The 26,024-nt window shown below is 39.9% G+C and overlaps 1 protein-coding gene across 2 annotated transcripts in view; it reads left to right on the forward strand.

The window, feature by feature from the left end:
- Nucleotides 1–26,024, forward strand: part of CCDC170 (coiled-coil domain containing 170) — a 46,200-nt gene that overhangs the window by 18,783 nt on the left and 1,393 nt on the right. For both annotated transcript variants that reach the window (XM_064447041.1, XM_064447042.1), the window contains exons 6-10: nt 8,485–8,802; nt 15,198–15,398; nt 17,196–17,369; nt 18,598–18,840; nt 19,716–19,952. In XM_064447041.1, coding sequence (XP_064303111.1) covers nt 8,485–8,802; nt 15,198–15,398; nt 17,196–17,369; nt 18,598–18,840; nt 19,716–19,952 — 1,173 coding nt within the window. The remainder of the gene's footprint in view (nt 1–8,484; nt 8,803–15,197; nt 15,399–17,195; nt 17,370–18,597; nt 18,841–19,715; nt 19,953–26,024) is intronic.

Genomic DNA, 26,024 nt, shown 5'->3' on the forward strand with positions numbered 1-26,024 from the left:
ATCAGTCATCTAAAGTGGGTTTGATTTTGTCATATACTTTGTTGTGCAGTTTAAGTAAGCACAGGAACAGAGATGCACATGTTGTGACATGTTTCCCTGTGAAAGCAAAAAGCAGAGTGCTGGAAGACACACACAGAGCGAGCTGTGTGTTCCTGGACTGTTTTCTGAGCTTTGATTGATTGAATTGCCTGTGGCAGAGTTTACCCAGCACAGACTGAGTACAAGTGACTCTTGCTTGTGTTTGCCTGAAGCTCCCAGGGCCAAACATATTGGCCATTTCTGTATTACAGATGGTGGCCCATTTTCCCTTGTTTTGTCTCAGAATTCTTCCTAGGTGTATAGAGGCCATCACACTGTTCTGTCAGCCTTCTCCAGCAAGCCTCAGCCACGGCACTGTTCCCTGCCACATCTCTAAATCATCGCCAGTTTTTCTTGCTAGGTGGTTCTTCACTCCTGCTCCTTGGGATTTCTCTAAACTCCCATTCTTGACCAGGTGCCTGTCTTTATATCCCAGGAGGAGGCAGCTATCTAATCATCAGTTAAGCAGATTGTAGATTCTGAAATTCTTGATGAAGAAAATGAAAGCCAGGTTGGTTACATTCAAGGAATATTTTATAACGTTAATACGTGACAGTAATTCAGAACATTCTTTAGTATATTTGATACTTGAGTATTTGTTGCAGTTAGCTGTTTTTTATTTGAGCAGCATTAGCAAGTGATAATTTTAGCAATAGGTAATTTTATCTATTCCCTTCTTAGCCTCACTGCATCATAATATCAAACAGCAGGCAACAGAAACTAATATAATTTCAAAGCTAATATAAGTAACAATAGCAAGCCATCAAGCTGTTTTTGTTGTAATGTATTGCTTTTCTTTTAGAATTCTGAACTTCTCACATTTCTGACCAAATACTGCAAGAGCTTGCTTCTGGAATTCTGTAAATATTGTGCATACCTTTATTCTGACAGTGCTGAATATAAAATTTGCATTTGATGGAAAATAACTTTTAAGAGCTGCCCAGATTTCTAGACTGAGAATCAGAACACCTGTTATTTCTTTCTTTATGCACAGACAGTGATTATTGATTATGGTAATCATAATTACAGAATTATGACATTCTTCGGGAATGTCTGTAGGTCTTTATAAAATGTCTTATTTGCTCTAACCAAGTTTCTTTCTGGTATTTCCTAAATTCGTGTACAGCATTTATTTAAGTTATAGAAGAAGATGCATGTATTCTTCTTTCAGATGAATTGTCCCTTTGTACAGCATTGCCATTGATGAACCACAAGAACTAGTAAAATGTCTTGATCTGTTTCACATCTTTGTTGGTGATTCAACCTGGAAATATTTGTGTTTCCCTCTGAAGTGTTAATTTAAACATGTTTTGCAAAGATGTGCACTATGCAATGTCTTTAAAGAACATATTTGAAATATAATCAAGCAATTTTAATTAATACAAATATATCTACATGTACTAGCGATGCAAAATTAACCATGAAGGTGCTCTTCAGTGTTCAGTACTGACATGTATTAAATTATGTCATTATGAATAGAATTTATCTAAGTAGCAGCTAATCAGTATAAATTTATCCAAATCAATTGATTGTATGAAAACATAGTAAATTAAAATATAAACTTATTATTTAAGGAAATTGAGTAAACTTGAGAAACATGCCTACATTTTGCATATACCCAAACACTTCGATTGTAGGAGACACAGGTTTTTCTTGTCCCAATAGATAAATAAAGTAATAAGTTTCTCAGAACCTGGATTTTTTTATTGTTACAGGTTTCAGCAGGCATCACAAATGATTCCAGGTTGAATCATCAGAGAAGATGGCAGATAAGAGCAAGCTAGTTTAGAGTCTGTGTGGTGTAACAGTGGTAACTGGAGATGTGGCTTGTGTAAGAATTCATCTGGACAATACCTGCATTCTCTTTTATAGCTTATTATTACTATTAATTTAATGGTGGGTGTTGTATATGTATGTGTAATTGATTTAGTGTGTGGAATCCCTGATGCTGATTGAGGTGCCAGTATTAATGATGATGAAATAAGTTCAAATCCTTCTCTGGTCTAAAAACCCTCCCAAATTAATTAATGTAAATAATTCTCTTCAAATTCTCACCTATTCTCTTCAAAATAGGAGAAAGCCCAAAAGCCCACAGTTTCCTCTGGAATGGTAACAAAGGCATCGGTTAACACATGTGTCGTGGTTTTAGCTGCAAGCTGCAGTGAAGAAAATTAACTCTATCCCAGCTAAAACCATGACAACATGGCTGCTCCAAGAAATAAAACAGCGAAGATGGACTTGTGGTTGTGGCAGGGGTTGTAAAGTGATAGGTGCTGGTGAAGGACTGTGATTTTGCAGGAATCTGCTAAATCAGGCCAAATAACTGTTGTCTAAGCTGTGAGAGTGGCCAGTACCTTATGTGTGGGCAAGTGTTCAGAAATACTTCTGGCCATATACTTTCTGAGCTTCCATCAGTCTGGGGCTTCCTGAATCAGAGGTTGCATCTCTATGTTAACAGCTGGTGCTCTTACTATATCTTACAGTATGAATGTTTCACATAAAATCTCATGAAATCCCTTCACTATTAATGAATTTTGCCCAAAAATAATCAGTAATTCCTCCAGTTCTGTACGTGGGACAGCTATATTGCCAACGTCCAAGTAAGGCTCTGGACACTCTCTCGTGTCTGTTGCTGTTAAAGGTCTGGGCTCCCCGGGCAAGGCCTCATCTGTCTCCTGAGCTTTCAAGTCTGCGGCCACCTTCTTACAATGTTGTGTTTCTCTTTATCTCATTGGAAGTGAAAAATTCGCATTTCAGTTCTCTGCTAAATTTTTTGCTTTTCCTGTAGCAAATCTTAGGTTTCATGTTTCCATAAATTCTGGATTGTATTTACTATATTTTAAAGTTCTATTTATTTTTAAATCTGAGGAAAAAAAGCCAGTGTCTTTACAGTAAGCATAACTTTGTCACTATTGCTAAAAGTGCCTTTGAATTTTCTTTTGTTCAATAAACAAACAGTGGGATCTTGACTCCACAGAAGTCAGTGAAACTTTTGTTACCAGTTTAAGTGGGCTTGGGATTTCCCCCATCAGCAAAGCTGATATCAAGTATGAAAATAGCTTTCAGAAGAGTAATTTCTCTTATAGTGTTTCTGTGAAAATTATAATTTTGACATCTGAAAAAATTGCATGCCGTGCGCACAATTGATACATCATATTTTCATAACAGAACTTAAATATCATTGTAATTTTGATGTATGTATGTATGTAATTAAGGAGGAGCTATAGAGGCTTGCCTAGTTGATAACCTCTTCTACAGAAACCCTTACAACAGTTTACATTGAATCAGGAGAGAATGAGTTCCTCTAACATCATTGGTGCAGCTGCCCATTGTTTTAGCCACGGCTGAGATCACGGGGTTCAAGAGGAGAGTGTCCACGTAGTTTGTCCACAGGGCTGCTGGGTGATACAGACGGTGTGATTAGGTGGCCGTGGTCTATGTGCAGTCTGTGGGGAAACCTCTCCATTTTAACCTGAACAGCAAATGATTCAGGTTCCCTTTCAGTGAGAAATTGTTTTAGGAGCTACTGTGTGTGGAGGAACAGTGAGACAGAAATGAATGCTGCTGGTTCCTGACAGGTTGTTAATTAAAGCTTCACAGCTCTTCAGAGGGCTCAGTGGAAAGGGAAGCCTTCACGCCATCCTCTCTTTTGCAGAGCTTCTGAAACTGAACATTGCCAAACTTGCAAGCACCTGAGCTTGACTCCAACGTGTAAATTGATAAGAAAATGTGGTTTGGATACTTTTTAGTATTGGAAGCCCACAGACTTAAAAAATTCATGTAAATAAAAACAATTTTTCTCAGCAGTTTTAAATTGAACAAGGCAATTCCTAGGGCCAAAAATTTCAGTACAAAAAGAGAGGTTTTGTACCTTCTTTGCTATTTTTTTTTCTTTAGAAGTTAAGATAAAAGCTGGTGCTGGAGATAAAAATCAGTATTATCATAACCTTGTCTGCAAAGCCACAATAGTGGCTTTTTTAATAGGGTGTGGTATACTTCTGTAATGCCATGCAAAATAATTAGAGAAAAACCATTTTCACAGCCTGTTTTATTCTATTGGATGAGATGAAATTAAAGATTTTTATTTTTGCAGTTTGTGGTTAGGTAAATGAGCAATTAAATTTGTGCTTACTTACAACCATAATAAAATGCTACAGTGCTTTTGGGATGTGGACCTGTTGTGTTTTCTCTGAATCTGCTTCAGTTGTGCTGGTGGGTTTTTTGCTTGTTTTTTGTTTGTTTGTTTTGGGGTTGGGGTTTTTTTTTTTTTTTTTTTTTTTGCTTTAGGAAGGGAGAACTAGAGGGGTAATTCAAAGCCCTGGGAACCTGAGTTTGAACACCTGAATCTTTCTGGAGAAGGTAGTGTTCACTCAGATGTTCTAAAGTAATTAAAAATTGAAATAAATTAATTATTAGTTATAGCATGTACTCTGACACTTAAAACTGCCTCAGAAATAGTCACTAATTTGACTACTATTCACTTTTTAAAAAATGATTATTGGATGAAATGACAGACCAACAGACCTGGTGTATGTGTATAGGACATGCTAGTTGATATCTTGAAATATATGAAAGAATACAGTATATTAAGGAAGAGTTATTACAACTTAAAAAAACCCACATTGTAGATATTGAGATCAACAGAGTGAGGATATGTATTAATACTTTAAAGATCTTATCCATTCTTGTTTCCTCTCTTTCTTTTGTCTGCCTCTTTAATGTGATCATATCTCCCTCATTTTGTTTTGCAGTGTTAAATACAGCTCTTATAGCTGTTCTTTATATGAAAGTCCCTTTCTTTCTCTGCTTAAAAGACAGAAGTAATTTTCCCCAGCTGTTACAGCTTGAGCACATTTTCTGTGAATGCAGCTGAGGTAATATTGAACACATGATTTCTCATGAAGGAGGCCTTGCCAGTGCCTTGTGCAATGATCTGGGTACTCTTACCTCTTCTCCAGTCTAGTGCAGGTAGGGTGCTAGCGGGTGAGTGCGGGTAGACTGTGTCCCTGCCGGAGTGGGTAACTAAGTACAGCGCTGTGCCGTATGAGCCCTTTCGCTCCATCTTGGATAGTCAAAGAACCTTTGGTGCTGCTTTCTATGTCTGCAGGTGAGCACAGCTATGGTAGATCTGCCACAGCTCTTGTGTCTAACAGCCAGTCATTGGCACAGTCTACCCCGGGTAAATCCACCTAATGCCTAATTCTGTTTCCTATGAACAAAAATTTCCCTAATTATTCCTGTTTTCAAAATTTGTTGTGTGTCAATGTTGACCCTACAAGCTGCATACTGAAACCTTCATATAATTCAGAGACATGAGACATGAGCCATAAATGTTGAGGAGCCAAAAAGAAAACACGAGCTGTTGTGGTTCTATCCTTCCAGTTTTCTGGAGTGGAAGCTGTGTTATCCACCTGCACTGATCTCTTGGGCCCTTAGGGGTTTGCTCCTAGTTGGGATACCACCTCGACGTGTCACAGTTCCTAAATTTCCGGATACTGTTCAGTGTTCAGGCTGACCTTGCTGAAACTACCCAGTGTAAATGCTCTCCATTCAAGAAGTTTACAAGAAGGTTTGTTCAGAATTTTAATGTTTTGAGTTTTATGGGTTTTTTTTATTCTGTAAATTGCTTTGGGTTTTTTTTTTTGTTTGTTTCTTTTAGTTTTGGGTGGGTTTTTTTTTTTCCCAGTTCCTTATTTTATACCTTGATCTCTTAATTCAGCTGTGTGTGTTTGCAGATGTTCACAATTTGAAACAAGATTGTAATTAGGTAAGCGCCGTGGTAGTGGCAAACCACTTTTGCACTGCCTTTCTGAAAGGAAAAATACATACTGTTGAAAACTGTAATTGAAATAAGCCACTCTTTATTCTTTGCTGTAATTACCATAATGTAATTCTGAGCACAGGTGGGAATTTTCTATTAATAGGATGTGTTTAGAATAGAAAAGAGAAAATGGCAAGGAATCATGCCAACATTTGTTTCCAAGGGAGTTCTACGATTGCTTTAGAGAAGGGTAGTAACAAATAATTTCCTAAATGACAGGGTTTGTTTTGGTTTATTTTGATTTATGTGTTTGCATGTTTGCCTTTTTGAAGCTATTTAAACATTTTAGTATTTTTAGTATTGTATGTTTATATTTTATTTCCAAGGGTGCCTCCCAAACTCACGTTTCGTCCATCCTCACTGCTGATCTACATAAATACTCCTAGATTTACTACTTGATTGGCATATTCCATTAATAAAAATTACTTACAGTGCTACACAGCAAGCACACGTAGACCCTGAGAGACCCCTGAGTGGTCACTGTATTCACAGCTGCTCCAGGAACAATTCTTTAACTCCAATGTACACAATCTTAGTTCATATGTGTCCACTTACGGAGCCTCTACCAAACAACTGAAACTTCCAGAGAAATCCAATCACTCTATAAATATGCCATCCTCGGGCATGATTTTGTGTCTTATGTGAACTAATGACAGAATCACAGAATGGCAGGGGCTGGAAGGGACCTCTGGAGATCACCTTGTCCAACCCCCCTGCTTGAGCAGGCACACCCAGAGCAGGGAGCACAGGGGCACGTCCAGGTGGGTTTTGAATGTCTCCAGGGAAGGAGACTCCACAGCCTCCCTGGGCAGCCTGTGCCGCTGCTCTGGCACCCTCACAGGAAAGAGGTTTTTTTTCTCATGTTTAGCTGGAACTTCCTGTGTTCCAGCTTGTGCCCATTGCCCTTGTCCTGTTGTTGGGCACCACTGAAAAGAGTCTGGTCCCATCGTCCTGACACCCACCCTTTATAATATTCTTTCCCATTTGTTCCCGTCAATCAGATAATACCCTGAGGAATGAAAACCTAATCTTTGCTATACTATTAGTTGTTCTTGTATATGAATGTATAAGCTCTCTTAATATTGGTATTGTGGGGAAAGGAAAGAGGTTCACAAGCTAACTGAATGAGAGATTTTTTTTTTTATTTCTGTTTAAATGGGTTAGGTTTCTTTCATTTTTCTATCATAATTTGCTTTTGCATCATGGGTCGGGATACACAGTTCTGTCTGTCTGGTGTGCCCTGTTGGGTCAATATTTTGTATACAACTGGTATAGATATATATGTACTGGGTATTTTTTCTTCTTTCCAAACTGAGTCTTGATTCATCAGAAGATAAAGGGAAATAACTTTTAAAACCTCTGGGCTTAGAAGGAAAGGATCATAGGTGTCGGGCTGAACGAGAACCATGACAAAATGCCAAAGATCTGAGGATGTCCATGAGCAGTAAATCTTATGGGCTATTCACCAGGTAGCCTTATCTTACAGTACCCAGTCTCCCTACTGAAGATGACATCGTCTTTGAGTGTATTACTTCTGAAATGCAAGGCACTGACTTCTTAAAAAAAAATAGTTACAAGGGTACTAGGTAGAACCGCCATCGCATTAGTCCTCCCCAGTCATGCTTCTGCACACTGGCAGCCCAGCTGAGCAGCAGATGGGGACAGTTTTAGGCTCTGTGGAAGGACACATAGCTCTTCACTGACTTTCTTCTATTCCTTAGGCAAATTTGACCTTATGGCAATAGGGATTTTTATTTCTTCAGAAGATGGCATAGCTCAGAATAGTTCCCTTTTTCAAAATTTTTCTAAGTGTTTCAAAATCTAAGGATTTCTTCTTTGAGGTGAAATTGGTATTTGAGCATTTGCACCTTCTTTTATGCTGTCTTAAAATAATAATTTTTTTTTGTTTGGCCCCTCAATCTCCATTTCTGTGTATAAATACTCTCAGGAATTTTTGTCACAATTTGTCACTGATCTCAGAGATTACCTCTAACTCTGCTCTTAACACTGTATTCAAACAGTGTGTGTGTATTCTTTTGGTCAGCCTGAATTGGTCAGACAGTTGGACTAGAGGATCATTTTGGGTCCCTTCCAACTGAAATATTCTCCTCCTCTCCCTTTCCTTTCACTCCCCTCCCTTTCCTTCCCTTCCCCTTGCCTCCGAGGTATAGTACTTTGGATTTATTGTGTTACATCTTGTTCACTGTTTGTTTTCTAAGTCATATTGTCTGAATGAAAAAATAAGATAACAATAGTTTTACAATAAAAACTTGTTTTTGTTTACATGAAGATTTTATTCGTGTATTACTTCTTGCAGGCCACTGCAAGAGGTTAGTCTATAGTGTGATTACAACAGGCTGTGGATTTTCATCAATTTCAGTGGGAGTTCTCCTATGATGTTGACCCATATAGACAATGTACATAATATATCAATATATATGTCAATATTGTTGACATATATAAACAATATGGGTCTAATTTCTCTACCTGCAGTACCTGCTTCTGAGTTATTCCCTGCTTTGTGTGTGGAGGGGAGGGGTTATAACAAATTTTAAAACCCTGGTTTAATCTTTCATGTATTTTAGGATCTTGACAGCACTATAATAGGGAGACAGAGTTTGGAGGTGGAGATCAGAAACCTCCAAGATAAACTGGCTGCTAACCAGAAAGCTTTGGATGCCTCAAAGCGGGAACTGTACAATCTGAAGAAATCTTCCAGTGAGCTGGATGGAAGCTTGAAGAGCAGCAGAGAAGAGGCCAGGACTGCTCAGAGCTCTTTAGTGACTTTTAAAGAGCAAATTGCTACCCTACTCAGTGGTGGATCTGCAATAGTTAAACCTTCCGAGAAGGCCATTTTGGAGAGGATCCGAGAAATAAATTCCAAAGAGGAGGGTAAAGAAATAGTAAGTCAACAGCTGCTGTACTCACCCAATGTGTGAATTTATTCTCTTTGGATCCTTTTTCATTTTATTAATCTGTTAGAGAGTTGTTTCCTTCTGCTTAGGTTTTGAAATGACAGAATCCTTTAATTTTGTTGTCTATTGATTTGAGATAGTAGGTAAAAAGCATCTATGTTTTATTACATAGGAAGAGGTCAGAAATGGAATTAATAATAGATGCTATTAACAAGAAAAGACATGGAATGGTCTTTCAGTTAAGACATTGAAATTTGGTTTCAGTGCCACTTAGCGGACATCAGAAGTGGCTGTGTGATCCCTGTGATTTGCTGGAACATGTGAACAAGTATGGATTTGCTGCTACAATAGCAACTTCAAGGACCGACCTGTTTCTCAAAGCAGACATAACTGATGAGTTGGCCCAGGCAACTTCTTTCCCCCAAATTCTCAAAACCTGCACCTGCAATGTTTAGCCTACAGTTAAACATTGTGGAAATATACTTCACCATCCAGGAGAAATGCAATAGGAAGGCAGCTGGGTATTCTAATGCTCTGGCTTGAGGGGTTTTTGCTGGTAGTGTTTGCAAAGGTGTGTTTGCATGTACAGGTAGAGAAGGGAGAGCTCAGGAGGCAGGGAGCCAGAATACAGTCTGACCAATGTCAGTATCCCGACACTGCACTGAAGTTTCTTGCTTGTTCACATGGACAGATATTAATTTTGTCAGCGAGGACTATTATTTAATTAGAAGTCATGCACTAAAGCAAAAGCTGTTTTTACTGAGCCACTGAAAACCAACTTCTGTGTCCGTGCCAGATTTTAAGATTCTAGCATCTCCTGCTTTCAAATTGAAATCTAATGAAAATTTTATGTGGATGTGTGTACTATTTGGTGTTTTGGCATACTCTGTTGAGATGGTGATTATTTTGAGAACTGCTGAAAAAGAGAAATTTAAGTTGACTGGTAGCTATTGAGTGAAAAGGTTTTGTGCCTGGGAGTGCTTTCAGGTGACCTGCTGCTTTTGTAAGATTCAGCTGGGGCTAAGTCCATTCGCGTACTACACTGGGCAGCCGTTAGTCTTTTTGTGGATAAAAAAATGCATAGTGCATGCTACTTATTTCAGATCTATTGTTCCTGATTTTATTCCTTAATATTAGCTTTACATGCTGGGTTGCCCCTGCGGATTGGTAGCACTGGGGAGGATTCAAACTCGGTCTTTATTTTGTTGGAGATAGGAACTTTTCCAGCTGCTTGAGAGGAACGTGACTGGTTCTCCAAGTAACAGCATTGCTTGGACAAGTCATGTTCTGTTACAGAGAACTGCTGTAAAATATACAATAGTCAACTTCTTTTTTTCTAAACTGCTGTCATTGTTTTAGAGGTAAAGAAACTGTTGTTCAGCAAATCAGGGAGTTTCCCATAACAGTGTTAAAATTCATTTATTTGGGTTCTATGCTCTAACCTTTCTCTCTCTCCTTCCCCCCTGCCCAGAAAGACCTGTTGACTTTTGCGATGGAAAATAACTCCCTCTTTTGTGGGGGGTCTGAAGATGGAGACAGATTTCTTTTTCAGTATTATTACTATAAAAATTAAATATATATGCTAAAAGGAAGCCTTTGTTACTAAGACAGAGCAGGTATCAGCTCCAAGCTGCCGCTGCCTAAATCTTTGCTTTGGAACTAAGATGCTGATCTTACAGTTGCCAGCTTTTGTTGATTTATTTTTCATATACTAGAGGAGCTGTGTCAGGTATGTCTAGTGTAGCATTCTGCCTCTGCTACCAAGTACAGCAATTGCCTGCTATACTCCTAGCAATACTCCCAAAATGCTAGTCCTTTCTAAAAAAAAATTGCGGCTCAGTTTTCTGAACTGTAAATATTAGCTGTAAATTTAATATTGCTTGGTGAATTTGGTCATTGTAGTTGAATGATAAAGTTTTGTGGATCACTGTATTTGCTAAGTATGTTAAATGATCAAGCTTTAATGTTTTACTGCAATGACTCATTTAGAAAAAACTATTCACATTGCCCAAAATTAACTATGTTACTAAAACAGTGCTGGCATCTCAGATTTCCTACATTAAGATTAGGGGCTTTGAAATAACTAAGCTAAAATGCCAATATTATGCAGCTATGAATCTGTTTCTAATAGAACATAGTTTTCTCATCAAAAAGTTGTTTTGCAGTGAACTGCTTTTCTTTCTGCAAATCAGAATTAAAAACCCCCCATTTTCTAAGGTTCCATTTGTAAGGAATATACATGTTGGCATATCTGTGTTGATCAGATTTCTATTGCATCTCTTCAGGGCATGGTTTAGGAGACAAGGTAGTGTTGGGTTGATGGTTGGACTTGATGATCCTAGAGGTCTTTTTCAACCTTTATGATTCTATGATTCTGGGTGAATTTCTTTCCAGGATTTGGATGTAACATCAGTGTTAGGATATGTATGCTTTACTATCAGTCAATCAAGAAAAAATGTTAATTGTCTTCAGATAGGATTTCTTATAAACCTTTCAGTAAACTGAAATAAAAGACACCCTAAAGTCAGTCATTAGACTTCTTGTCAGGGTAGATTAGCCTGTACTGATGCTGGTGCCCAAGCTAGCTTGTTTTAAAACAGCCCCTTTCTGGCTGAAACCCAGCAGCGATGCCAGGACAGGTAGGTGTGAATCCAGCAGCTGAGAGTCTTGCTGCTGGAAATTGAAAATGTGCTAATGAATGCCCTAATGTATAACGGGAGGAGGATTACAATTAGATGTTTCCTTTCCCTGAGTGAAGATTGTTTCATTTCTGTCAGGACATTGCTGCAAGCAACTTGCCTTTGCAAACTAGATTAATGGGATCCGGCACAGACTATGCAAGAATCTGGGAGAAAAAAGGACCCTCCCTGTATGAGTCTGATGCCTTCTGTAAACAGGTTTTGGCTTTTCATTTGTAAATAATAACTGCAGCCCCTCTGGGAGTTTTGTGTATAGGATCATATAGGCTAGATGAACCGGCAAAATGTTCATCTTTACATCCAAGCCTGGTCAGCTATGTCTGGCTTACCTCTGCACATGCACCTGTCAAGCAGAGCTGTGAAAAGTTTAAATTTTAAAAGGCCTGTGAGAAAACTATTCACTGCAACTGCTGTAGTCAGATTTTCTGTGAAATCTGAAATGCTCTTGAAGATTATGTCTCTTAATTATGGTGATTTGGGTATCTAAAGGGCATCTGAGTTAGCCATAGTCTGTATACTAGCTCTTAGCATTATCATTAGCAAAAATTGTAATTTCATTCAAAAAAAATCAGCATATGCTTTGACAGTGTCCAGTGATAGGTATTTTATTGCAGGATTAAGAAACTGCTTTGAATCTGTGTCCTAATGATTTTTTCAGCAGTTATAGTAAGACGTGTATCATCTGAATAAGTTTGGACAGCTCTTGGGTTTTATTGTCATTTATTATTTGTAACACACTGGAGGGATTCACGGGCACCTGGAGTCCAAGGCAAGCAAATGTTCTCAGTTCATGTAGACCTCAGCCAGCCCTGGTATGAGGTCTCTGGGTTCAGGGCCTTTCTGTTTGACAAGTTTTGTTGCAGATCTGTTGCAGCAAATTAAATTCATATGGCCAAAATTGTTTCTTTTGACTACCTACCCATCTGACCTGAGATAGGAACATCTGATCTGATTGTAGTTTGTCTTAATTTTATTAATTTTTGTAATTATATATTGATATACAGACTCCTAAATGCCAAAATTGATTAGGCTCTACTACTGCTCCCATTAAAATCTTTTGTTGTTCTCATTTCTTAATGATTTTTATAGCAATGTCATAAATACGTATTTAGTTTTAGGGATTTATCCACTTTACCCTTCCAAACAAAAGAATTGAGTGGGAAATAATTTGGGAAATTAAACTAAGCATTGATAAAAGCGGAGTAATATACATACTGACTTAGGGCTGACCAAGAAAACCCCAATCAATTAGAATGTTAAAAATTATTAGGAAAACAGTTGAGAAGAAAATGAAAACCATACTTATGCCACTGTATAAATCCATGCCTGCTGCATTCTGAGTAGCACACACAGTTACGATAATTTCATTCAAAAAAAGGGCCTTCAGAAAGTACTGGGAAGGGCCATGAGAGTGTCTGGAGGCTTCCATGCAAGGAGTGACTCAAAGGCCAGAACTTTTCACCTTGGGATGGTGAGTGCAATGCAGTAAAGCAAAATACGAGTTGTAAGTACCGTAATAAGAGATGTGGCAGCTCTAATGCTTTTAAGCTGGTAGGGATCTAAAAAAAACCCAAATTGTACTAGGTGCACACATGTGTATGGGTACGTATAAAACAGTGGAAGTTTAAGATGTATTACCAACCCACAAGAGTATAGCTTATTGGTTGCCAAGATAATACTAAGAAGATTAGAATATTTAATTGTTATATTAGAAAAGAGGAAAGAAAATTGCCACTATGATGTGATGGACCTTGTAACTTCGTCCTACGCACTGCTTTTTTGCACTCATCCTAAGTCCACCACGTGCCTGTCCCTGTGACTTTTGGGCTGTTGAGGGAAATGCCCTACTGAGTGCATAGCTGTAGCCATCTTTCTGTTCTGGTGTGCTGTGGGGCTGGGCCTGGTGCTTGCACATGCCCTCTTAGCACAAGAGAAAATAAAAGCTTAGCGCAAGAGAAAAATAAAGGTCAGGAAGATTTTACTGAGGGCTATTTAGTTGCAGCAGGGATGAACCCTGCTGCCCCAAGGTAGGAAATGAGTATTTGCGACTTCTTGTAGCACAAGAAATAAAAGGTCTGTGTTTGAAATTACCTGGTAGCCGCATGAAACAAAAAGCAGGAAGTGTGATTTTTTGCAGACTGGCTGGTCAAGCTGCACAAGCCATTGGCACAGGGAACTGGGGAGGTCAGAACTGCAGGACCAAAAATGCAGTCTTTGAAAGCCTCTGGATGGATGGGTAATAAGAGTGCGACTTTATTTTAGGAAATCCCTAAGTTGTTGATTGTCCCTAAGCCAAGGATGAAGGTTACTCCAGGATGCTCTGGAAGATAAACTGACAGTTTGGTGGTTTTGTGGTCTCACCGTCTGTGGTATGATTCCTCACCTTCTCGTGCTTATGGACCTCTGAAGCCTGTAAAAGTCCCACGTGGCTGCGCTGTGCCCAGAGCTGCTCTGCAGCCTGATGGAGGGGCTCTGGGGTCTCCGGCAGCAGTGTGCTGCTGTGAGCACAGGCTACAGAAAGCTTTTTTCTGTTGCCTGCTGAGCAATATGTGATGCAGAAGAGCATAAAATGTGTGTGTGGGTTCTTGCAGTTTTATTATTGTTTAGTGTTTTCTACCGCTGTATGAGCAGCAGTAATTTCTCAGTGTTTTTCAGGCGCGTTGGGTGCAAACTAGTGTTTGTATTTAATTGCAGTCTAAGATGGAGCCCTTTCTGTGCCATTAAAATTAATGGGAGTTTTGTGTGCTTTTTGTTCATTTTATCGACAGGAGGCAAACAGATACTTAACATGAAGAGACTGCTTGGAGATGAGTGTCTGAACACAGTAACAAATGCAACATAATTAATTGTATAACCAAATAATTATATGACCGTAAGAAAAGGAGGGAGGGAAAGAGGGAAGCAAGCAACATTTTGGATAGAACTGTCTTTCAGTATTTGGCAGTACTGTAATCAGATGTTTTCAAGCATTTAATTTATAAGTAGTTTACAACTTAAAATCAATTACATTATATGTAGGTGTTGCAAAGTTAACAGTGCAGAGCTAGAAGTGTTTTCAGAATTGTTAGTCTAGTTTCTTGTTATGAAATTTTATCCTTTTAGCCTTGGGCTTTCGCTAGATTACAGAATTTTTTTTTTCTAGAAAACTCTTTTAGTTAAACTCTTTTAGTTAAAAAACACTCTTCAAAGGTTAACAATTGGGAAGCAGTCCTCTGAGACTTAGCTATCCATACCTACATTCTCACCTACATGCTGTATTTTCTAAATCACTCTTATCTGTTTTTTCCACTCAGCTCCTGGTCGATAGACCAGTGATTGTACTGGCTTATTTTAAAGAATGTTAGTTGACTGCCAGGTATTGTTGGTTTGCTAACAGCATTGGAAATTTTGTGTCTAAATTAGTTTGTATTAATTTTTTACAGATATAAGCTCCTCTTAATCAGTTGACTCATCTTAAAGATGGTTTCTGATGTTCACTCTTGGGTGTCTCATATGTCACCATTTCTGCAGTTTTCTCCTGGTGGTTACAGTAGATTTTTATCTTTTTGTCTTTTTAAATGTGTATATTTTAAAGATGGATATTTTACCTTCTTTTTAATAATTTGAGAATGCATCTTTCATATCTTTCTAACATTTCCACACCCACCTAACCCCATATGTATTGCTGGTTTGCTTGCCCCCTAGATGGTATCTCAGCTTGAAACCCAAATAGCGAAGTTGACTGAAGCTTTGGAAAACCAGACCAGATTGTACCAAGAAGCTCTGGAGAGGAGCAGGAAAGCTGAAAAATGTTCTGAGACTTTCCAGGAGCAACTGAAACACTTGGAAGAGGAATTACTGTCTGTAGATCTGATGCAAGATGGTTTGAAGCTTGAGAAACAGAAAGTAGTTGCATGCATTATTTTCTTTGGCTTAAAAGTCACTAAAGACAGAGATACAGCTAATTATATTGTGTTGATCAGTGGGAGTATTACTCACAGTACTGCAAGTAATGCGAATTAGGAAAGTCAGGCATCATGTAGGGAGTAGTAATATCTTTTCTTTTACCAACAATTTTAGTTGGAAAAAGTAGCTAAGCTTTTGAGTTCAAAGTCAATTTAATGTGAACCCCCCCACATCCCGCCCAGATTAAAAGAAGTCTCTGAATATGTCAGAAGTCCTTCAAGGATTCTCTGATCTCAAAGCTTTCTCTGATCTCTCTGTCTTTCTAATATATCATTTGGTCTGCAGTCTCTCAAGATCTTGCAGTCCTTGGTTCTTTTATATCCTTAGACTGTCAAGGCTACCAGGGGTGTTTTTATTTATTGTATGAATGAACACACTGTTAGCCTACAACAGATCTGCATGCTAAGAGTTTGAAAATGACATAGTACCTGGAAAGCTAAACCAGCCATCCAGTACAGCTAAGAAAGACAAAGTTGCAGCATGTTACCCGGCCAAGATCAACACTTAGAAAGTTGAATTTGCAAATAATCAACAATTTGGTGCTGTCTGTTTTGCGTTAGTCTCTGATACAATAACTTTTATGAATGAAGCATCCACCACATTGGGAGCAAACCAGAAAAGGGAGCTGTTCCTTCCCCTCTGCTTCCTCTGTGAAGAACATTTGGCTGTAGTTTCTTAATTTCTCTCTAGATTTTGCTGCAATAAAGAGATTTTTGTTGTGATTTTTTTTCTGTTAATGAATAGCTACAGTGCTTTCTTATGCTGCTGCTGTTTTTAACTTTCTGAACTAGAAGCATCATGAACCAAAATTATATTCTTGCTATGTTTTATCGTCTTGGGCTCAAGCAACAGCTATGGAGCTGGTTTGTTGTTGGTTTGTGTTTTTTTTCCCCCTTTGTTGTTTCTTTGCAAAGATTGTGACCTGCAACAGAAGTAAGAGTAAACAAGGGCAAACACCGTTCTTAGAAAGGAGGAGAGCTTTGGATTTTGCAAGAGAGGCTAACTGAGACCAGAGAAGTAATGCAATTTTAAAGAACTAGCAAGGCAGGACAAAGGAAGGAAAAAACATATTAAATAATATTTTATATCTGTATGTGTTCACATCAGAAAACCAGATGGAGATGCAATTAAAATAATCTTTAAAGAAATTTGTAAACCAACAACTGTTATCTCTAAACATTGCTGTTCCAAAGAAGGGCAAAAGACTGACCACGTTAACATTCCTGCGTCTCCTCAGACTACATCAGATCTTACCTATGGCATCCCCGGTACCAGTTTCATCTCTTTAGAGCTCACAGCAGTGGGTGATCACAGCACGTGCAATTAGTTGGGACGTAGCCATCCTTTCTAACTTCTCCCTGCCAATGCATGGTCGTGTAAAGCATCAGAACCACAGACAGGAACTGGAGTCAGAAGCCAACACACATACCTAGTGCTCCTCTTACCGCAGAGGAGCAAAAAACAATCTGGTCTTGCTAAGAAGATAAATACAGTAGGTCCAGAGATTTATAAACAAAATAAATGTTGACAAAAAAAAAGGACAAATGGAGAATTTGCAATTGTGTCAGGAGTGTGTACTATAAACATACCCTTTTCATTACATTATTTCTTGTGGGTGGTGGACTTGGCTATGTACAGTTGGTTGCCAGTATAGGGGGAATTGCTTTTAAATTGCATTTCAGGACTTTTAATGAAGTCTTATTATTTGTTTACCTGCTTTTCCACATCTTATCTTAGTATTTGAAATTTCTGGAGCAACTTAATGAGAAGATGAAGCTGGATAGCCTAGCAGCAGAGGTTGGATTTGATATGAATGTGGATGCGATTCTAGCCCGGGTAGAGCAGTTAGTGAAACTGGAAGGTGATGCAGTGATTGAAAACAAGACTATGGCATATAGCCTAAGAAGGAAGGTAGGCAAAAAAGACATACTGTTTCTCTTTGTTTCAGAGATAAACATTGTTATGGCTATATTTCTATCGTGGCTTGCTAGAGGCAGCAGACTGGAGCTTCATAGATAAACAAAGAATTTCAAAGATGTCCCTTACATAAAAAGAAGATGATAAATGTTTGCAAACTGTGTAAACAGACTGCATATTAAAATACCTAAACCCACCATTTGGTTAAATACATGATACTGCTTTTCACAACTTCTTAAATAAATATATAAGGTTATGCATGCTTATATGTGTATATATGCCTACTTTTTAACACACATTTATAATATACTTCTGTAAAGGACTACTGTCGACATTTAAATCTAAAAGGATCTGCTGGGAAGGGGGACATCTTACACACGCTTCTCTAGAAACTAGTAGGATGTCGATTGTATTTCACCAAGGATTTCAACGCTTCCAACAAGAACTGTGCTCCTTTAGGAGCAAATCTATTCAAATTTGGTCAGACACCCCTCCATCATCCTGTTATGGCAGAGTGAGATCTTCTGGTTTTAGGCTTATCAGAATGGTTGAGAATTCGGATTAGGTCTGTTTAAAGTTTAAAACAACACTATTTTTTCTGGAAGCAACTGCCTCTCTATCAGGGAGTATAATATGTATGTTAATACTCCTCAGATGTTCCAGAGTAAAGCCTGGGTAGCTCAGCTGAGGTAAACTGAAAACAAGTAGCTCCCTGAGCACCAAAATTACAAAACTAAGCTGCTGGACCTTGTATTCGAACAGTGGATGAAAGTTTTATTATTTCTGTATGTTGATTCTCCTTCTTGCACACTAGCCGATTAAATTAGCTGATTAAAGATGGAAATATCTTAAACTACCACCACTGAAACCACTGTCTCCTTAATGACTCTCTCTTACCTGTTGCATTTGGCTAGTGTCTTATACCTCAGACAGTCTCAGATGTTATGAATGATGCATGAGTATTTATGTTAAAATAAGGTGCAGTCTATATGTAAATTAATTCTAAAAGGTTAATTCAGGGATGGAGAAGCATGATCAATTGGTAATATAAGAGGTATCAAGTTAGAGAATATATGTATTTACCACTTTACTGAGTTTTCAAGAGTTGAGTGGGAGTTGAGGTTAAATATGCAACATGGGGATTAAATTTGCGAAACAATCTGTGTAGTGCCATTGTCTTTCACATACATTTTTCCGAATATCCTTGTGTTTGGAAAACCAGTTGAAGACTCAGAAAGAAAAACTTGAAAGCAAGGAGCTGCACGTGAACCTTCTGCGGCAGAAAATAACTCAGCTGGAAGGAGAGAAGCAAGTAAGGACTGCCTTAGCTGTGGAGAGGGATGAGGCCAATCTCACTGTCAGAAAGTTACATAAGATGATAGAGAGATTGCAGAATCAGCTTGATCTAGCAAGGGAAGCAAATACCGATCTCAAAGCCAAGTTGTCTGAAACCAATGAACTTAAGGTGAGTTAAAAGGTTACATTTGTGCTTCTATCCATTTTTCTGTTCCAGTTGGATACAGCTGGAGTCCATTTACAATAAATGTGATCATGGAGAACTGCCCAAATCCATCTAGGTGGGGAAAGCAAATACCGTATTACAGTATTTTGGGTATTTTGCAATTTGTCTTGATTTACTAAGTAGCATCTGTAAAGCACAATGTAAATTTTCAGGAAAGTGTAATAAAAATATGATATATGCATCCCTTTCTTTCCTGTTGATATGGAATCTTATGTTTTCCCATACATTGCTTACAGAAGATCTATTCTGATGCCTCTGGGGGGGGAAGTTTTTTTTTTCCCACACCAACTAGGCAAGATGCTAAATTTTCGTTCTTCCTGTGTTCTATTACATGGCAGCAGTAATAAACTACCTGCTTTAACTAAGTGAAAAGAAGTAGTTTGTAGTCATTGATAGCTTGTCACCGCTGGAAGAAAGGAAGATTGATTTTATGTGAGTTTTTTTCTTGTGGCTGATGGGGTGAAATAGATAAGTGAGTGCATGTTCCAACTGAAGGACTTTTACCAGCAAAACATTTAGCAGCTCTTTTCATACTATTTTTCCAGGGGTTAGCAGAAAGTAAACTCTTACTGTGGGTTTTCATCTGTTCAGTTACGTCTTTTCACAAAAGCTGTAGAGAACTAACTGTCTTTGAAACAAAAATCTTTGAGATGAAATTGGCCAGTCTCCTTTAATAATTTTCAGTTCACAGGTACATGTGATTTCATCAAGAACCCATAAGAAACCACATTAAAATGCTTACTCATGATTATGATTATTATTTGTTCATGTTAGATGAAAAAGGGTGACAAATTTAACATTGCTTTACGTTATTGCAGATCAAAACTTTGGAGCAGAACAGAACAATAGAAGAACTCAATAAGACTCAAGGCAAATTGGAAAGAATGAAAGAAAAGGCTGAGAAAAAACTTACCTCTGTCAAATCAGAACTTCTTTTAAAGGAGCGTAAAGCTACTGAAGATAAAGAAAAAAACAAAAATATGTTAGAAGCAGTTACCAGCGAGATGAAGGTGCTTAAAACAACCCTTGCAGAATTAGCAAAAAGAGAGAGACAGGTAGGTGTATAGGTATTTGACAAGTGCCAGCTATCACTTAGAATATAAGAACATGGTATCGGTGGACCAAATATCCAGCTGTGCCGAAAACTTTCATGAACATTATTAAACATGGAAATTTTAGCTCACACTTGTGATTCTGAGAGGCAAAGCTATTCTTCAAGTTATATATGCAACAGAATTAATAATAAATACGGGCATTGTTTTCTGTGTTCACCACGAAATATTATATCACGTTTTGGAGAAGTATAAAACTGCTTTAAAATCCCAGTATCTTTTTAAGGTATGTTTTTTCCATATATCTTAGCTATAAAACTTACTTGCATGTTACCATGTGTAAGCCATAAATGCAAAGAATGTTGGAAAAGATCAGAAAATAAAAAAAAACCCAACCCAAACCAAACTTAATATTGACTATAACCATTTTGTATCGATTTGTGGCATACAACTTCGTTACAGTTTAGGTGAGAAAAATTTTTGTGGTAAATCACTTTGGGGAGGGTGTAAGGAGTTTGTAGGAAACACATTAGTAAGTGTGTTCCATTCTAATTTAAAAAAATTGTGAAGTATGTATGTAATTGCCCTGCATATTGTGGTTTTTTAGCAACATCATAGATGGCATAACAGTTGAAAGTGAATGGGATACTTCTTTAAAGTAAAAAATGTGTAATTTGAAATTCCTTATTCTAACTGCTTAGAGCTTTATTAGTTTTTCCAGCTAAAATTTTTACATTGTATGTTGTCCTTAGCAATGACTTCGGATGAAATTTAAGAATGTTATTTCAAAAAATGAGTCTAGAAAAGTATCGTTGTGCTCACATGGAGAAAAAAACAACAACCTGGGGATCTTTCTTCCAGGAAAGCTTTAGCACTGTTTTGTTTTATAATGAAGGTTAGAAATTTGGCAGGAAAATTTAATTTCTGCAGATGTCCCATGAGGCAACAAAGCATACTGCACACAGAAGAAGGTATGAATTATATTCAGGAATTTATTCCATGGAGTCATATATTGGGTACTTACTAAAAACACACAAATGTTGAATTTTTACTGACACAAGGCAGCTCAAGCCACTACTGTTGAAGTGTTCTTTGGCCAAATTTGAAGAACATGGGAAAAATGAGGTAAGTGGGCTACAAAGTGCAGTATGCTCAAGCACAGCATAGCACTAGTTCTTAAGCTGTCTGGGATAGTGAAAGAAAAATGTCAACTTAAAATTCACCAGCATCCACAGTCATCCGCATCACAGGGACATTTCCAATACCTGCAGGTGGAACTATACTGCTAAACTGGGAGCAAAGCTGTTCACAAAAACAACGGTTTGGTACTTGAGCAGTGCTGATTAGCAGTAATGGCATTTTAAGAATATGAGAATTGCCTGTAATATTCATAGCATATTGTCCTGTATCTTATCAGTTTGCTTAGCTAAAATCTGTCCCTAAAATAAAGCTACTGTTGTTAGAGAATTTGTTTTAAATTTTATCTCTCGCTAATTAACACATTAGTTTTTTTCCTGACTTCTCCTGAACCATTACCCAAGGAGAATTCCTTCCTTATCCTGAGCCTTGTGTAGTTCTTCACCTAGCACACTGCCAAAACCCCACACCAGTGACCTCCCAACTTGGTGTTGAAGAGAATATATGGGAACTTGGAGGTTTTTGGTGTTACGTTGTTCCAGTGTTTCATCCAAGGCATCCATCCATTCATCTCAAATCCTTCTGCCCTATACTGTCTTGGTTTCCATATTTGTTTTTTTTTTTGAACTGATGGTACCTCCTTAGGGCTTGTGCTGGGATGAAACAAACTGTCTTTGACAAAGTCTTGGAACCGATATCTTGTTTTTATGGCTTTTGCAGATGTTGTAACTGCTTTAGAGTTCTGCACAGTATTCTTTTCTCCTCCATACCACCTGCTGGAGAAAAACGGGCAACTAGAAATAGGCAGATAATACAAATCAACTCCTGGCTACGTGGCTGGTGTCGACGTGAGGGTTTTGGCTTTTGTGACAACGGGATGTTCTTCAGCAACCATAGACAGCTAGGGAGGGATGGACTCCACCTGTCTGGAAGGGGCAAGGGAATCTTTGGCAGCAGGCTGGCAAACTTGGTCAGGAGGGCTTTAAACTGAGGAACCCGGGGGGTGGGGGACAAACTGGCAATGCTAATGCCACCACACACAATGGGGGAATAAGACAGGACAACCTGAGCAGTGATAAAGGTGCCGTGGTGGCCTCATGCGATGGCAACCAGGAGACCAACCACCTCAAGGGTTTACATAGCTGTAGTGGGTCCTCGTACACCCCTCTGGGGAAACCTGTGTACTCAAGCATGTTTCTGAAATGCCTGTGCACCAACACACACAGCATGGGGAATAAACAGGAGGAACCAGAGGTCTGTGTGTGGTCGCAGGGCCATGATCTCATTGCAGTCACAGAGACATGGTGGGATAGCTGACATGACTGGAATGTGGTCATGGATGGCTACAGTCTTTTCAGGAAAGACAGACCAGCAAGGCGAGGTGGGGGAGTGGCTCTTTATGTGAGGGAGCAACTGGAATGTATCAAGCTCTGCCTTGGAGTGGAAGGAGAACAAATTGAGAGCTTGTGGGTAAAAATTAAGGGACATCCAAATATGGGTGACACTGTGGTGGGCATTTGCTAAAGGCCACCAGATCAAGAAGAGGAAGTTGATGAAGCCTTCTACAGACAGCTGGAAGTTAACTCACAATCGCAGGCCCTTGTCCTCATGGGGGACATCAACCACCCTGATATTTGCTGGAAAAGCAACATGGCAAGCCATGCACAATCCAGAAAGTTCTTGCAGCGCATCAAGGACAACTTTTTGATGCAAATGGTGGAGCAGCCAATGAGGTGAGATGTGCTGCTTGACCTTATCTTAACAAACAAGGAAGGGCTGGTTAAGGATGTGAGAGTTGGTGGTAGCCTTGGCTGCAGTGACCATGAGATGGTTGAGTTCAGGATACTGTGTGGTAGAAGCGGGGCAACTAGTCGGATTACAACCTTGAACTTCAAGAGGGCCAACTTTGGCCTCTTCAAAGACCTGCTAGGAGGAATCCCATGGGCTAGGACTCTGGAAGGCAGGGGGGTCCAAGAGAGCTGGACAGTATTCAAGGACCACTTTCTCTGAGATCAAGATCGGTGCATCCCCAGGAGGAAGAAGTCAGGCAGAGGAGCCAGGAGATCCACATGGATGACCAAAGGGCTCCTAGAGAAACCCAAATGGAAGAGGGAGGTTCACAGTATGTGGAAAAAGGGACTGGCCACTTGGGAGGAATGTTTTCAGGTTATGCAGAGATGCAACAAGGAAGGCCAAGGCCCACTTGGAACTAAATCTGGCAAAGATAACAAGAAGGGCTTCTTTAAATACATCAGCAGTAAAAGGAAGACTGGGGATACAGTAGGCCCACTGCTGAACAAGGAAGGGGCCCTGGTGGTGCAGGATGCAGAGAAGGTGGAGTTACTGAATGCCTTCTTTGCCTCGGTCTTTACTGCAAAGGCTGGCCCTCAGGCATCTCAGCTCCCAGAGGAGAGAGAAAAAATCTGGAGAAAGGAAGACTTACTATCAGTTGAGAAGAATAGGGTCAGAGATCACTTACACAAACTGGATCGTCACAAATCCATGGGCCCCGATGGGATGCACCTGTGAGTGCTGAGGGACCTGGCGGATGTTCTTGCTGAGCCACTCTCTATCATCTTTGAAAGGTCTTGGAGGACAGGAGAGGTGCCTGAGGACTGGAGAACAGCAAATGTCACTCCAGGCTTCAAAAAGGGCAAGAAGGAGGACCTGGGGAACTATACGCCAGTCAGTCTCACCTCCATCCCTGGAAAGGTGATGGAGCAGTTCATCCTGGAGGCCACCTCCAGGCATGTAGAGGACAAGAAGGTTATCAGAAACAGTCAATGTGGATTCACCAAGGGAAGATCATGCTTGACCAAACTGATAGCCTTCTACGATGGTGTGACTGGCTGGGTCGATGAAGGGAGGGCAGTGGGCGTTGTCTATCTTGACTTCAGTAAGGCATTCGACACTGTCTCCCATAGCATCCTCTCAGGCAAGCTAAGGAACTGTGGGTTGGATGAGTGGACAGTGAGGTGGGCAGAGAACTGGCTCAACAACAGAACTCAGAGGGTCGTGATCAGTGGGACAGAGTCTGAATAGAGGCCTGTAACTAGTGGTGTTCCCCAGGGGTCTGTGCTGGGTCCAGTCCTGTTGAACATACTCATCAGTGACCTGGATGAAGGGACAGAGTGTACCCTCAGCAACTTTGCTGATGATACCAAGCTGGGAGGAGTGGCTGATACACTAGAAGGCTGTGCTGCCATCCAGCAAGACCTGGACAGGCCGAGGGGAACCTGATGAAATTCAACAAGAGCAAGTGCAAGGTCCTGCACCTGGGGAGGAACAACCCCATCCTCCAGTACAGGTTGGGGGCAGACCTACTGGAAGGCAGCTCTGTTGAGAAGGACCTTGGGGTGCTGGTGGACAGCAAGCTACCATGAGCCAGCACTGTGCCCTTGTGGCCAAGAAGGCCAATGGTATCCTGAGGTGCATTAAAAGGAGTGTGGCCAGCAGGTTGAGTGAGGTTATCCTCCCCCTCTACTCTGCCCTAGCGAGGCCACATCTGGAGTGCTGTGGCCAGTTTTGGGCCCCCCAGTTTAAGAAGGACAGGGAACTCCTTGAGCAAGTGCAGCGGAGAGCTATGAAGATGATCAGGGGACTGGAGCATCTCCCATATGAGGAAAGGCTGAGAGACCTGGGTTTGTTCAGCCTGGAGAAGAGAAGACTGAGGGGGGATTTCATAAATGCCTATAAATATCTAAAGGGTGGGTGTCAGGACGATGGGATTAGGCTCTTTTCAATAGTGTCCAGTGACAGGACAAGGGGCAATGGGCTCAAGTTGGAACATAGGAAGTTCCATCTCAATATGAGAAAAAACTTCTTTCCTGTGAGGGTGCCAGAGCAGCGGCACAGGCTGCCCAGGGAGGCTGTGGAGTCTCCTTCCCTGGAGACATTCAAAACCTGCCTGGATGCGTTGCTGTGCCCCCTGCTCTGGGTGTGCCTGCTCAAGCAGTGGGGTTGGATGAGATGATCTCCAGAGGTCCCTTCCAACCCCTACGATTCTGTGATTCTGTGATTCTTGGGGATGGACATGTATTTCAGGAGTGGTTTGTCTCAGTTTCAGGAGTGCATTTGTCTCCTTCCCGTTAGCTGTCATCATGATTGATGGAGTGAGGGTGCTGCCACACCAGAGCATGACTCCAGGCTCTTGATGGTTTTGATGTTTCTGTGACATTTTGAGTCTTTTTCATGCTTGGGAATGGGCATTTTGATGTTCAAATAGATAGCAAGACAAGCATATTTCCTCAAATAGGAGTATTTTCCTCTTATAATTGTGTGTTGATGATAAAGGGTATTTAGCCAGTGGTCATTTGGGTGGTGTAATGCATTGTCCATTGAAGAGGCATTGAAGTTTGACTTATAATGATCCATACTGTGAGCTGAATAGAGTAAATCAGCATTCATGTTCATCTGATCTTAAGTTTTTAATCTAGTAGCTGGTGAGGTCACTAGTGATGGGAATTACTTGTGGGTGTCTGTCCATTTGGAACCGCAGAGAGAAAGCTGGTTTCTTTAATTACTTTGCCAAATACCCTTCCTATGATACAATTTCAGCAGCTGCGCACGGAAGAAAAATGAGCATTTCCCAGGCTGCATCTTAAATTTTGGCTGCATCCTGATTCCAAGTCAAAGTCAGACCAAAGAATGTGCCAAACCTCCATGTTCCTTCTAACTTCCTCCTTTCTGCTGTGGTTTCACAAGACAGCACAGGGTGGAGGGGAGCGGTGGCAGGCAGTGGTCAGGAGCTTGAGGTCAGGACCAGCACCTTAGCCTATGTTGTGGGATGTCCCCACCAAAGTTTCCAGTTGTTTGTATGGTTTGCAGTCACCTAGGTCAAGTACAACTCCTCTTCCTGTCTTTTCCTCAGTTTTTGCAGCTAAGTCAGCCTGTGAAGGATACTAAAGAGCACTTGAAACTGTGTTTTGTATTCAAGAT

The sequence above is a fragment of the Phalacrocorax carbo genome, chromosome 3 (assembly GCF_963921805.1).
Source record: "Phalacrocorax carbo chromosome 3, bPhaCar2.1, whole genome shotgun sequence".
Classification (NCBI taxonomy): domain Eukaryota; kingdom Metazoa; phylum Chordata; class Aves; order Suliformes; family Phalacrocoracidae; genus Phalacrocorax; species Phalacrocorax carbo.